Source organism: Triticum urartu, chromosome 5 (assembly GCF_003073215.2).
Source record: "Triticum urartu cultivar G1812 chromosome 5, Tu2.1, whole genome shotgun sequence".
In the NCBI taxonomy this organism is placed as follows: domain Eukaryota; kingdom Viridiplantae; phylum Streptophyta; class Magnoliopsida; order Poales; family Poaceae; genus Triticum; species Triticum urartu.
In genome coordinates, this window is record NC_053026.1 from 550,847,074 (window position 1) to 550,861,819 (window position 14,746).

Here is a 14,746-nt window from a genome sequence, read left to right on the forward strand (position 1 = left end):
TGATGCGACACCCCGTATACATCATCGAACTCCAGATCTGACATCCTCGCTCAACAAAGACGTCAGAGAAGGAAACCATACCTGCCAACCGCCAATCGCGATCCTAGCACACGATCCGTCGTCTTCCAGATGCTACCAACACATGCCACTGTCTGCATCCTCTCCTGGACTATCTCTCAAGCTCCACGTCGGCGTCGGAGCAAACGTCGTCGCAACGGCAGAGCCCGAGGATGCATGTCCACCACGAGGACGTCGGTGCCGCCGCCATCCCTGCTTGAACATATAGCCACCAAGGCCCATTGCCCACCACAGAGCAGAACGCCGGCTGTGAGAAGATCTGGAATACTTATATTCACTGCAGCCGTCGCCCTCGCTGAAGCCAAGACGTCGAACATCCGAAACCCTAAAACTACCGAAGCTCTAACCCTCTGGCTACACGTACCCGCACGCGCGAGACCTGACCCCCCCCCCCCCCCCCCCCCCCCCCCCCCCACCGCCGACGTCCGAGAGGTCGTCAACGGAGGGAGCCGCCGGAAGGTTGGCCGCGCACTTGACGGCGAGATGAGATCACACTAGACCCGCACCCATTGTAGAACAATCATAAGAACTGAGCACCATGGGAGGACGCTTTCTACCCCCACAATCTGCGTGGGGGATTAAAACCAACTCGTGACTCCTCACATGTTCACCACCACACCGCTCCTGCCGTTGGCGTCCCGAGCGGAGCAACAACCGCCCCAGCCAGCCCTAGGCGGCTGCCGACGGGCTCCACCCACCCACCCGCCCACGTCTTCCTCCCGTCCTGGGTCTCTCGCTCGCGGAGGCGAGGCGAAACGGAAGCCCCACCCCCACCCCTCTCCCCTGCCGAAAACCCGAAGGAGCCCCCGGATTTAAAACTACGGAGGAAAAGGAGTTAGGGAGCGGATTAAAACCCACAAACCCAAAAGCCTATAGCAGCACACCACCAAGCGCCCTCCCCCTCCTCCCTCCCACCGCCCCATCCCGACCCCAATTCGGCATTCCGGCGCCCGAATCCCCCCAGATTCGCCGCCCCCACGCCGCGGATTCGCGCCGGACCCCACCCTTCCGCGGCCGGATCGGCGGGGCCGGTGGCCGCGCCGGCAACCGCTGCTTCCACCGCTTGCTCTCGGCGGCGGAGGCCGGCGATCTCGGCCTTGCACGGTTTCGGCCGCGCGATTCGGTGCTGATCCAGGGCATGCTCTCCTCCTCCCTGGCTTCTGGTGAGCTGCCCCGCTGCTTCGCCTCCGGATTTCAAGGGATTATGCTTTTTTCCGCTTGATGTCTAAGATGTTTCACCAGTTTCCGGAATTGCCATCTAGGTTTACTCGAAAGAGCAGGTCTTAACCATTTCATGCGCTTGATACCCCATTGCCCCGAGTTTCCCAACCCTAATTATCTTGCTAGGTTTACGCTGGCTGGGAGTTCGGGTAGCTATAGGTGGCCACCAGTTCAACATTTAGTGGGAGTGTGGTTCTGATGATTTTTCTGTTCTTATCACGCAGGGCACTGGGATGAGGCTTAACGGTTTGGAGCGAAACCCGATGCCAGGAATAGAAGACGCCCTGATGAAGGACTCGCCCAAGGCTTCCTCCTTGGTGGAGGTGGAAAAACCTTCCCTTGGTGATGTTGACGTTCTGGGCGGCGGAGGGTCCACGCTTACGGGGAAGAAGAGGAAGGATGTTCCTGCGGGCGAGAATGGCGGCGTGGCAAAGAGGGTGCTCAGGTCAGCCACCATGAAGCTGCATGTGGATGCTGAGCCCGAGGGTGAAGCTGCCGCCGCCGCGGATGTTAGCGAGTGTGACGCTTTGGAGAAGACTGACTGTGAGGCTACTGCGGGTGACAGTTTGGAGAAGACTAACTGCGAGGCTACTGCGGGTGACAGTCTGGAGAAGACTAACTGCGAGGCTACTGCAGGTGACAGTCTGGAGAAGACTAACTGTGAGGCTGTTGCAGAGGATGGCAGAAGCGGGGCGCAGACAGTCGACGCTTCTAAAGGCGATGAGCACATGGATGAGGTTCCAGTGAAAGTGGATGATGCTATACAAGTGCCAGCTAAGTGTTCTGAGAATAATGTGGATAGTGCCGGTATTGCTCAAGAGAATGGCTTAGACAACCAAAAAAGCAATTTTGAATCTGATGATAAGAAAGTGAAGGCAGACGAGAAGACTTACTCTGCAACTCAGGAGGAGGAGAATGTGTCTGGAACAAGTGGGGGTGGTACTGATGACTCCCAGGAAAACAAGGGTGCCAATGGACCTTGCCAGGGGGAGGTCATAGACCCATCAGCTGCAGCAAAAGACGATGAATTGGTCATTGATGTAAGCAGAAACAACCCTACTAGCGCATCAGAACCTGTTCAGCAGGATGGTAATGTTGTGCGTACTGAGGGAATGGTACACCAGAGTGGTGATCAGGGAGTTGAGAAGCATTGTCACGATGATGATGTACGTAAAGACACTGAAGCTTCTCTAAATGGTAATGGAAGATGTGTGGCTGATAACAACATCGCATTAACTGATTGCACTAACCATAAAGAGGGCTTAGGTAGCCCTGTAGGCGGAACCAAGGGGATTTCGACTCCTGACATTGTATTTATAAGGAGAAAGTCGTTAACCAGAAACACATGTGAAATGAAGCAGGCGAAACATGAAGAGGAGGAGGTTCAGTTTGAGAGGAGAGTTACAAGGTCATCTACAGTTAAACAAAGAGAGGCTTCTGGAAGCTCATGCAAAAGTAGTGCAAACGCGGCTAGCATGGAAAGCAAGGGGAGAAAGGAAGATGTTGTTCATCATTATACAAGGAAAGTGAGCAATACTGCATCCTTAAAAGCTGACCACACTGAACCTGCTAAATGTGGAACCAACACAAAGAAGAACACACCAAATGGAAAGATTAGTGCTCAAAGAAAATCAGGTGTTACTGGCAAGGATTATCCTGCAAATATCACAGAGAACAAGGCATCAGCAACAGAGATAAAGATCAATTCGAAGCCACAGCCGTCCATGAGAAGTGGCAGCATTGCCAAGGCAACAACAAAAGATGCAGTTCCTCTGGTGGATCAGAATGTCTGTAGTTCAGCTATCACTGAAAAGAATGATACAGAGCTAACAGATTCGGAAGGAGTTAGATCTGAAAACAAGACTGCCATGCCGAAGTCACCATTATCAGTTGGTGCTAAGATTGTTGCCAGCAAGAAGAGGATGTTGGAATCAGGTCTTGATAAAATTGCTGGAGGGTCACCAGTTGAGACACCATCCATGAAAAAGACAAGAAGTACTTCTCACACCGAGTTAGATCAATCAAAGAAGTCTTCTGGGAAGATGCTTACGGAGAAGAACTCCGGTCCAGACAAAAAAGATATTTTGACAAAACGGCAGCATCACAGTCGAGCAGCTGAGTTGAGCAGATCTGTTAACCCCTCTAATAAAGATGCCTGCAAGCTTTCACATAATGGATCTGATGTTGATGGAACTGATATCATCATTACCCACAAGAGAAATTGTAGAGGGCGCAGAGAACGTGATGCTCCTGCCGTCATGGTAAAACAAGAGTATTCTAGTGAATCTGAGGAAGTTATTGTTGTGAGAAAAGACAGGCGAAAAAGGAAAGATCCATTGCATAAACAAAGGTCCGGATCTAGACCAAACCGTTCTTCTGGTTCTCCCAAAGCAAGTTGTTCCAAAGGCAATAGCGAGGCACAATATGGCTCCAGAGCAAAATCTGGAAACCCAGGTGAATCAACAGGTCGTTTTGAACAAAAGCGTCAAATAAGCGAACAGGTAAAGACCATACTTCTGGATGCTGGTTGGAAGATTGATCTGAGACCCAGGAATGGCAGAAATTATTGGGATTCTGTCTATATACCTCCAAGTGGTAAAGGATCTTACTGGTCAATCACAAAAGCATACGCAGTGTATGAAAGTATGCAATCTGAGCAAAAGAACGAAGCTACAAGCGAGAATTTATCAAAGAAATCTCCGGGCAGCCCTGGCAAAACACATGCTTCTGTGAGTAGTTCTTTACCACAGGAGATCCTCAGCAAACTAAAAAGAGTAGTTGTTAACAAGCGAAAGACCAAAGTTGAGCTTCAGAAGTTAAAAAAGAGGAAGCATGGTTTGCTAAAGAACTCTAAAAATTCAAAGGGCAGGCCAAAGGAAAAGAAGAAGAAGATTTCAAAGGAAAGAAAAAAGCGAGGCGGTTGTGCTCTACTCGCTCGTGGATCAAATCAGGAGGCTGGAAGCAGCAATGGTTTTGCTCCATATGAATGGAAACGCACAGTTTTCTCCTGGTTGATTGATCTGGATGTTCTATCCGTCAACACTAGACTGAAATGCATGGATGAAAGCCGCTCAAAAGTTCTGCTAGAGGGTTTACTCACCAGGGATGGAATTAACTGTAGCTGCTGTAGCAAGGTTGTCACAGTACTCGAATTTGTGGCTCATGCTGGTGGTCAACCGAGCAAACCATACAGGAATATACTTGTGGATGGGCTGGACAATGACCTTTTGCATTGTCTCATTAGTGCATGGGACAAGCAGTCTGATTCTGAAAGACAGGCCTTTTTCCCTGTTAGCACTGAGGGTGATGATCCCAATGACGACACATGTGGTATTTGTGGTGATGGAGGCAATTTGATCTGCTGTGACGGATGCCCCTCAACATTCCACATGAGTTGCCTAGAACTCGAGGTATGTATTTATATACAGAGTAAATGGTGTTTATACTTTAAAAAAGCGCTTTTCATACAGTTACTGTGTTAGGTTGTTGGCTTAATGCCGTTTTCACTCTGAGCAATAACCGTCTGACATTTCTTTCAGTTGTACCGCAGATTTGTCAGCATTTTGATTTATGTGTCTGATTAATTTAGCAGTTCCTGGATTAGGGAGATATTGAAACGACTAGCATATGACCTCGATTTTCCCCCTAGTATATGGTCCATGGCTAAGTGTATCTGGCGCAGCATTCTCTAATGAGCATGAATATCCAATTTACAGGAACTTCCATCTGATGATTGGCGTTGTGCAAACTGTTCCTGTAAATTTTGTCAGGAGCATTTGAATCATGATGCTCCAGACAATGCTGAAGTTGATTCATTACATTCTTGTTCCCAATGCGAGGAGAAATGTATGTGATCTCTGTGTATCCTAGTTCTTTGGTACTTTGGAATCTTTGATAACTTATTTTGTCAGATTCCGGTTGTTGTTACTATAATGTTGTGTTAGTCAATCATGTTTTTGACTGTTCCACAATGATGATGCCTGCAGATCACCCAGCTTGCTCTCCTGAGACTGAGGACCTATCCAGTGTCTCCAATCAGGCAGGAAATCATTTTTGCCAACAAAGTTGCAGACTGGTAATACTTTGTCAACTTTAGTTCTTCCCTTTCCATGACTTTCTTTCTGGACATATTACGATGTAGTTTTCCATGACTACAATTCTAGCATTGACATTATATATTTTGAGCTAAGTTGAGTGTCACTAGCTTGTGACAACTTGATGCTTGAAAATGTCACTCGTTAAATATCTGCACTTAACCTACTCAACAGAGTTCTATTGCTTTTATTTTTGAATTATGGCATTTAGTTTTTTTGTCCAAGTAGCTATACTTGATAAGCGACCAATATAGTATGCAAAGCTACCAAAATCATTTACTTTGGAATTTGGATTTCCTTTTCTGAGTTAGTCTTCTGAGACTGAATATTTCCAGTATGGTGACAATTTTTTATCTGAAAAGCATGCAGAACTTTGCATGCCATCATCCTTGAAATAGTTATTACTTAAGTGATGTTTAAGGATTTGTGTAGTACAGTTGAAATTTGAAAATGGATATATGTAGAAGTATTTTGAAATGCTGCATAGAAATATTATTATCGTTTTTCCGTCGATATTGCGATATTATTGTACAAACTAATCCACCTTGGATACTCTGGAAAACAAACAAAAATAGTATTGATATTCTATAATGAAGATGTATGTGATCAGTTTAATCGTTACTATTTCTGTTTCACTTTGACTGAAAACAGTTTGGAAAGTTTCCTAATGCTTAATATTTCTGTTTCCTGTATCCCTTTGAAGACCAAACCTGTTCACATGTTATTCTTTATTCTCACTTTCTTTTCCATCAGTCGGCATTTTCCCTCCCTGAATCCTCATCGCACCAGGGAATCTAAATAACTTTCTATGCAATGCAGCTGTTTGAGGAATTGCAGAATCTTCTTGCGGTCAAGAAGGATCTTGAACCTGAATTTGCATGCAGAATTATTCAGTGTAGCCATGAAAATGCACCAGAAACAGTTCTTGATTTGGATGGAAGGGTCGAGTGTAATTCCAAGATTGCAGTTGCTCTTTCACTGATGGATGAGTGCTTTCTTCCTATTGTTGACCAAAGAACTGGGATCAACTTGATACGTAATGTTGTGTACAACTGTGGGTAGGCATCTCTCTTAACACAAGCTCATGGTACTCTAAGCAAGCTCAAGGATATTTTGTAGAACTCCTCTGTTGTTGATATGCTTTCGATTTGTAAATCTTTGCACACACTCTCTTTCTCTCCTTCCTATGCACGTGTGTTTTTGTGGGTGGGGTTGAGTTTACCTTCAATGTTGCTGTAGTTACCTCTTGCTACTCATTTAAGCTGGGTCGTTTTTAGTATCCTTCTACCCCTCTCCATGCTTGGCTGTATAGCTATTGACAGATGCAGGTCTGTTGGGGTGAGCTCACCTCGCAATATTTTTGTTTCCTCGCCATAATTGTTTTTCCTCGGAAAACGCAAAAGCCTTGTGTCTCCATGTACAAGCCTGAAATGGCCCACGCCCCAGAAATACAACGGTGCATGCCAAGTTCTAGGCACCAGCAGTAGAAGCATCGCGAGACCGTGCCCCCTGCCCTTGCCCACAACCGGGCCTTGCCCTTGATTAATTCAAGCAAGCTGGCGATGCCCCTAGCCATAAAATGATTGTGAAGTTTTAACATTTTGCTTATTCTTGTGATGATAAGATTTTGCTGTCCGTCGGTTTAGTCTTTGATGTTTTTGAGCTTACATCATGTGTTTCGCTACAATGGCATATAGAGGTATGTGAATAATGTCAAATATGTGCAATATGTGCGTTAAAACGGCAAAAGAAAAGACCCAAGTATTAAAGCATCACCTATGCATGCACCAAATAGCAAACTAACAAAATTGACCAACGACGCCATTCGACAATTAATTGCTTATTCCTAGTTTGATAAAGTGGCTGATTGGTGGGACCTATTCCTAGTGCTTACATGTGTGCATATGTGGCTTGGGTAGTTTGAATCTACACACGGGTATGATCCCTCTGGCTTACTGTATGTTCAGTTACTGGCATACAGAATTGGTTTGGGTGTTTGTTTATGCTGCTGGGCACATTGGTCAAGTTACTTATCTAACAGTTGCGTCATGACAACAAGTTGAACTGGTAACATTTATCAGTGAGAGATGTTTGATTGCTCTCTCATTTCTTGTCTGTGCAGGTCAAATTTTCTCCGGCTGGATTTCCATGGATTTTATATCTTTATTTTGGAGCGTGGAGATGAAATAGTATCTGCAGCATCAGTCAGGTGGGTTACTTCCTTCTTTTGTGTGTATGCCATGTTTTGTGACTGTTCTGCCATGTGTATGAACTGAATACACTATTCATTGGTATCAGAGATTCATGTCCTCGCTTAATATACCGAGTTTGTCTTGTTTCAACCACTAGTTTGCTGACCTATATGGCAATTAGTCATGTATGCTCCAACTATGGAGTGGAAGCTGCATTCCCACTCTAATTTTCCAATGTAGGTGGTCAGGCGATTAGTCAAGTTGCTTGAATATAGGCTACTGATAATTGAATAATTCAAACTTGACAAAAACAAGTTATGTTCAATTGTCTAGTACTACTGCTAGCCTGCTAGGTGACGCTTACTAGATCATTACTGTGAGCACCGAGCAGTTTTTACGGAAGTACTCATTTATCCTGATGGTGTTGGTGGTATTCTGTATTAAAGAAAGTAGCTTTATGTCACTGGAGCGTTACACTTTAGTAAGATACGTTAGTTATAAACTTATTATTGCTTGCGTACTTCATAAAGCTCTTTGCATGCAATTTTGTAGCTTGCTTGTCTAGATATGTCCTACACTATATACTTTGTTTATACAACTTTTTAGCCTCGCTATCTGAACTCTAGCATTAAGCAGTAATAGACATCAGACTAACTTTGTAACACTTGCTATTATCTGGTTGCTCTTGAGTTTCTTTTTTCTTCCGCTGAATTGCTGGATTCTAATACAAGTTTACTGTTATTATGTCTTATGCTGAAACAGGATACATGGGACCAAGTTGGCAGAGATGCCATTCATTGGTACACGACATATGTATCGTCGCCAAGGGATGTGCCGTCGACTTTTAGATGGAATTGAAATGGTATCTTTACCTGAGCCTCAGATCCATTTTGGCATTCTTCATGGTGCTTATATAGGACAAAAGTTTGGGGATGTTCTATTTAGTCCTCCTGTAGTTATGTATGTTTCATTATAGTTTGTAAATTTGGAGAACTGAACTTCTCAAACCCTAACTTTATGAACTTATGCAAGATTTTGTTATCAACCTGAAATCTGTTCAAAAGTAGTAGCAGAGAGATTACAAAGGTAGCAAACTAATATTGCCCTCTTGTAAAATGGTATTGAGTTACAATTGGCATGCTACAGCTGCTTGACAATGTTTTCTTCATTTGGTACTGAAACCTGTAATGGATATAGCGCATATGCATACAATGGTAGGGTAATTCCATCATGGTACAGCTATATTAGTGTATAACTGGCAACACTTTGCACCTTTCCCTACAGTAGGTTATGGATGAATTGGCTTGATGTTTTTTTGTTTTATTATCATAGTAGGGTAATTCCATGTGTGTTCTTAATGCCTTCTCTTATTTACATTTCAGATCCTCAGTTCTCTCAAAGTTGAGAAGCTGATCATTCCTGCTATTAATGAACTGGTGGACACCTGGACATCCAAATTCGGATTTAGCCCACTTGAAGTTTCAGACAAGCAAGAAGTCAAGTCTATCAACATGTTAGTTTTTCCTGGTACAGGTCTTCTTCAAAAGCCATTGCTAAATAAGCAGGCTTCACCTCAGGAACACCCAGGTTCTGAAGGAGGTCAGTACCATGAATAACATGTCTCTTATGTATATTTCATTTTTTCTCCCTGTTTCTTTATCCAATGGCGACTGGCCATTTGTACAATTGATACTTGATTTCTCTGGAGATAGTTCAGAAAAGTATCCGATGTGGACTCTGTTTGCTCCGTTGCAGATGTAGATGCGGATGCGGAGACCCAAGGTTCGGAGGTCATGGATCAGTTGAACAGCAGCAAAGAAGATGCTGAAACTTGCAAAGGTAAATGCTTTGTAATAACCATTTTCATGTTCTTTTTGGATCTTAATTTGAAACAGAATTTCAGAGGACAGACTTTGAACTCGAAGTTTAATTTTGCTTTTTAAAGATGGCCAACTCCAGTGCATAATGTTTCTTATAAACAGCTAATACTTCTTTGACCCATAGTTAATTGCAGGAAAACCCTCCATTTACTATAACATACGTATTAATCTGAAATAACACCCTTGGATAAGCATAGTTTTGTTTAGCATGTCAGTGAAGGTGGTGTGAATACTAGTTTTTTTCTTCTTTATATAGATATAAATATAGTAACCCCAGTGCATACTGTTTCCTATTTTGAAGGATTAGGACATACTGTTACTCAAACAATTAGTACCTTAATATACCTATCATGCTGATGGGGTTCTCTATGATAAGATCTCTGGTCCATGGCTGTACTTTAATTGTTTAGCAATAGATTTTTATGTGGGTCTCAAGATTTTTATTTTAAATCTTAATTGCAGATTGACGAGCCTCGTCTCCAGTTCATTTTGGCCCGACAAGACAACGCAACCTGCTTCGCAAGAGTGACAGACATAGATGATGAAACCATTTAGTTATCTTGTTTTAACTCAGCCTGCCGTGCATCTGCTTCTTCCAGAAAGCAAACCTGAAAGGATGCGTTTTTGAAGACGAGCGCTGTTTTGGCCAGGGCTTGGTGACCAGCCTGTGCAGTGTGCAGTATTAAAAGTTGTTGACCCCGACCATACCTAACTGTATGTGGACTCCTCAGCAGGTAGAAGGGGGATTATAGTTTTATTCTGTGCATTTTGGGGGGGGGGGGGGGGGGGGGGGGTTTAACTTAAAAGTCGAAGGCCAACGTTGCCGCGAATCATAGTGGATGTTAGTTGTTGTTTCTGTCAATAGCTTTGCACTTTTGCAACCAGAAGAAGGAACCTCATTGTCTGTAAGATGCTAGTTGTATGGGCGAAAAAGCTTTGCCATGCTGCTGCGAGTAATTTCAAACCTGAAATTTTAGGATGTTTTAACTGTGGAGGAATTCATGGGGATGGGGCCTGCTGGCAAGCATCAATCAGGGTTCCATGTGTGCTTCTGCATTGTGGTTGCCGGCCCGGCGGCTTCCTCCACCGGAAGGCCTTTGCCTCTTGCTCATTTTGGTCGTGTGGGAAATTTAGAATGAACTGAAGATCCAGCACCTCTCCAATGCATCTACTACCCTGGTGCCCATATTCGCCTCCGTTGAATCAAGAGAGAAATGGGGATCCATTTCAATTATTATTTACTCATCATAACGTCGCAACAAAAGGACACAAGTATAACGAATTTACGCCGGAAAATACAATGCCGCTAAGCAAAGAGACCTAGAGGTAGGCCTCTGCGGCGTTGAGGTCGTCGAGGATCTTGTTTTTGACATCTCCCGGAAGCGAGGCGAAGGGCCCTGCCTTGGAGTAGAACTCCGCCAGCGATTTGATGGCCTTCTCCAGCGCCACATACGACTCCTGCATTGCATCCAATCCAATATTAGGGCGGCAAGTGAATTCACAGATGGTTTAATCGCCCTAAATAAACACTCTCAACATCCTTCGACTCTTTTTCTTCAAAAAAAGGGGGATAGTTTGCAAGATTGAATTTCCTGACAAACTTGGTAGTAGCTGAGCAACAACATTCATAGCATTGGCTTGAGAGAAAGGGAATGGAGCTGCTGCTGGCTGGCTGTACCTCTTTGGCGACGGCGGGCTGGCCTCTCCAGCCGCCGAGGAACTCCCGGATGGACGTCTTGGCGGAGTCGGCGCCCCTGCGGAAGCTGGCCGAGTCGCCGGCGGCGTCGCCCTCCCCCAGCGACTCCCGGAGCGTCCGCACCACCTCCCGCGCCGCCTTCAGGTACGCCTTGGGCAGCACCTTCCCGGCCTTGGTCTCCTCGTTCGGGTCGAACAGCGACTTGAACGCGCCCACCACCCCCTCGCCGCCCTCCTCCGCCGCCCTGGCACGGCCCGCCACCGCCAACGTCACCGTCGCCACAGCGCCCGCCAGCGCCCTCCGGGTCAGCAGCAGCCGCGCTCCGCCTGCACTGTTGCGCGCGGCACGCGAGGAGTTAGTTATTAGCGCGGCAAGACGAGCGGATGAATGAAGGTGGCGACGATGGGTTACGGATAGGCCGCCGCTTGCTCTCCGCGGCTCGCTGCTTCGGCGGCGGCGGCGTCGACGACGAGCAGCAGCGGTAGCACCTGCTCGGCCTCGGCAGGGACATGGTGGAAGGAGGCCCAGGCATTGGTGATTGGTCTGCGCAGAGGAGTCGGAATTTGGTTGGAGCTTGTGCGCAGAACCAGAGCTTTCCTTATCTGCAAGACTGCTCTGCTCTACTGACGCGTTGGGAGGACGAGAGAGAGAGAGAGAGAGAGAGAGAGAGAGAGAGAGGCGGACATGGGCTCACGCCAGAATGTGTGATAGGCCCCTGGCCCGATAACAACGCATGGGCTCTCACCCGGCCTCTCAAAAAAAGAAAAAACCCGACCTCTCTCTGAAAAAACATCCATGTGCACTCGTCTTGACGGGAGAAGAGGCATACACTAGATTTATGCATCAAGGCGTGCAGTTTTGGTTTCAGATTGATGTTAATTGTAATGACGAAGCAGACAGCGGCGCGAGAAATAAGTGTCTCCCGGCTTCATTCTAAAATTTGAGAAGAACAAAAAAGTTGAATGTTTTGAGATAAAATAAACAATTCTTTCAAAAAAAGATAAAATAAATAATTTCCGCACGAAAATCATCAAAAATTTATTCAACATTATTATTATTTCTTCTTGATATTTTCTATTTTTTCCTTTTCTCTTCATAATTTTCTCTTATTTCTTGCCCCTATTGAAATTAAGCTTGGCTACGTCCTCCCGTGCCCCTTGGCTCATGACCAAGAGCGCTCAAGCGATAGGGTTTCCCTGCCTCGTGTCAGTGTTATCGTTGGTCTGCCTCATCTTCTGTGGCCTTAAGGCTATGGAGGCGCGGTGGATTCCGGCTCGTCCTTCCTGACAGTAGGACTTCATTTTTAGGTGCTTTTTTTTTCAGTTTTGTTAGGATTTATGTCCCGCTCAGAAAGGCAAGGCGGTGGGGGTTCCCTGAAGACGGGATAGGATTCTTCCTGCCTAGCCCATGCCCGGATCGTGTTTCTAGTGTGTGAGACGTGTCTCTAGCGAATCTCGCGGGATTAGACTGGCGTTTGTCTTCGATAGATCCACTTGGATTCGGTCTTCGTTTGCCTGCATTGGTGTGTCTACATTTTGGATGTTTTCAATCAACTTATGCCTTTCTTCATCGGTAACTGTTTTCTGGTGCGCTGGTCTTGTTGGACTTTAGCACAACGACTGCTCGACTATCTACTAAATAAGGTTTGTCCGGCTACGATGAAGGAGGGAAGATATGGGATAAAGATAGTAGCCCATAGCTCATTTATCAATTTCCTTTTGAAACTTATCAGGGTTTAACAATGTTGGAGAAGTAGTATTGATGTTGTCCATTATGACAGATACTCATTGTTCTTGCCTTCCAATCTAAATTGATTGGACTGTGACGATATAGCCAATCATAACCCAGTATAACATCATTGCAGGCGATGATGAAGACACATCTCGACTCGCTTCAATGTTTCTAGTCGTTACTAGATGGTCTACGGATCTGGATGTAATTGTTGTTAACTATGGTGTTCTTTGTACTGTCTTGACAGTTAAAGAATAGATTGAAGTTTTTTCTAAAAATGAAAATGCAGGATAATTGAGTGTCGTATTGTAAGTTAGGTAATTATTGTTTTTTTAAACAGTACATACACAAGCGTTTATATACACGAGCATACACTCACCCCTCGAAGATCCTGAAATAAATCTAGAAATAAATGCGAACACCAGGACTTGAACCCTGATGGGCTGGGGATAGCACAGTCCCTCTAATCATCCAATCACAGATTGGTTCGCATTAGGTAATCATTGTTACTAGGTGATATACGAATCTGGATGTAATCATTGTTATTTCTAGTGTTTTTTTACTATCTCGACAGTTAAACCCTGTTCGGAGTCTGTCCACTCCGCCGCTCCACTCCAGGAGCGGCGGAGCTGTAGTTAAACAGCACAGAGCTGCAGTCCTTTCACTCCGCAGCTTCTCGTATTTTTAGGAGTGATGGGTTGCCGAACACTGCCTTAATGAATAGATTCAATTTAAAAAAAAACGCATGATAATTTAGTGCCCGTACTGAGAGTTTGGTAATAATCAAAGAACTTTCGTGATTATTCTCTGCGCAAAGCGCAGGTGGAAACGTGCCGGTGACGGTGCAACGTGCCGAAAGGCCCGAGTCGAGATCATTTTTCTCTCAATCTTTTATGGAACGTCCTTTTCCTTTTGCACCGGCCAAGAGAAAATGATTAGCGCCCACCCTGGACCACCACCGCCGCCGAGACAAGGCGTCCAGTTCACGCCGGGCCACGCGACAGTTCTATGCTCTGACTTGTTATCAGTCTCCTCCTGTTCTTAGGTAGATTTAGTGCTTGTTCGAAACACAGCCGAGGTCTCGGCGACTCATGAGGAACAACATTTGTTTTTCATAAAAACATATGCGCGCGGTCTACATGAACCTCAAACACCGGTGAACTCAATGTCGACGACGAGGTGGCTATGCGTGCGAGGCCGAAAAATAAGACCTTGCTAGAGTGGTTATTGTGGTGTGGCGGTGTTGTCGGTGATGACACAACAACGGCGATGGCAAAGCTATGGAAGGAGACCTGCCCGAGGATCAATGTTATGATGAAGTTGGCCCAGGAAAGGTTTTGTTAGATGTTTGCATATATCAGTATCAGGATTCGTAATTATTAACCGGACCTGCCGCCTGTAAAAGTTTTGTTAGATGAATGCTCGTCCATAAGACACTAGACGTCATAGGCGACAATGACGTCGCACATATGGAGGCGCCAACGAAGGTAGAGCTAGATTCAAGAGACGAGACAAAGAAAATGGGACAAAAGGAATGCGTTGCATCGAAAAAGGCACGGTTAGATTGTGGAGACAAAAGAAAGAACATGAGAAAGAAGAAAGGAAATGGGAGGATCCAACGGTTACAAAAAGCCAGGATCGGGGCAGGACCCAGGCAAGCCCCAATCCAAACACTAGCTAGCTACAATATTAAACAATGCAAAAATGCTACAGTGAAAGAAGAAAACCAGCCTCACAACCTAGGCATCGCCCGGGCAGCCTGAGGCTTGTCTCCGCCGTTGGGTGCACGAGTTGATCACGCGAACACAGAAATGCTCATTTAGGGAGTAGAAATAGAAGCAAACCATAAAAAGA

General features: G+C 45.4%; 2 protein-coding genes across 3 annotated transcripts; one reads left to right on the forward strand and one right to left on the reverse strand.

The window, feature by feature from the left end:
- Positions 1–867: 867 nt before the first annotated feature.
- LOC125510593 lies at positions 868–10,444 on the forward strand. 2 transcript variants are annotated; one of them, XM_048675814.1, is made up of 10 exons: positions 868–1,241; positions 1,524–4,709; positions 5,016–5,145; positions 5,286–5,374; positions 6,213–6,451; positions 7,516–7,602; positions 8,348–8,447; positions 8,968–9,184; positions 9,347–9,424; positions 9,928–10,444. In XM_048675814.1, exons 2-10 carry the CDS (start codon positions 1,533–1,535, stop codon positions 9,930–9,932), a joined length of 4,122 nt encoding a protein of 1,373 aa, XP_048531771.1. In that variant the 5' UTR covers positions 868–1,241; positions 1,524–1,532; the 3' UTR covers positions 9,933–10,444. The 2 variants fall into 2 exon arrangements, with proteins under 2 accessions (XP_048531771.1, XP_048531770.1); XM_048675813.1 differs by having other exon boundaries at positions 869–1,241; positions 9,341–9,424.
- A 219-nt stretch (positions 10,445–10,663) lies between these two features.
- Positions 10,664–11,825, reverse strand: LOC125510594 (photosystem II D1 precursor processing protein PSB27-H2, chloroplastic). The gene is made up of 3 exons (XM_048675815.1): positions 11,573–11,825; positions 11,144–11,487; positions 10,664–10,923 (listed from the first exon to the last, which is right to left on the reverse strand). The coding sequence occupies exons 1-3, from the start codon at positions 11,691–11,693 to the stop codon at positions 10,786–10,788; spliced, it is 603 nt and encodes a 200-aa protein (XP_048531772.1). The 5' UTR covers positions 11,694–11,825; the 3' UTR covers positions 10,664–10,785.
- Positions 11,826–14,746: the final 2,921 nt, after the last annotated feature.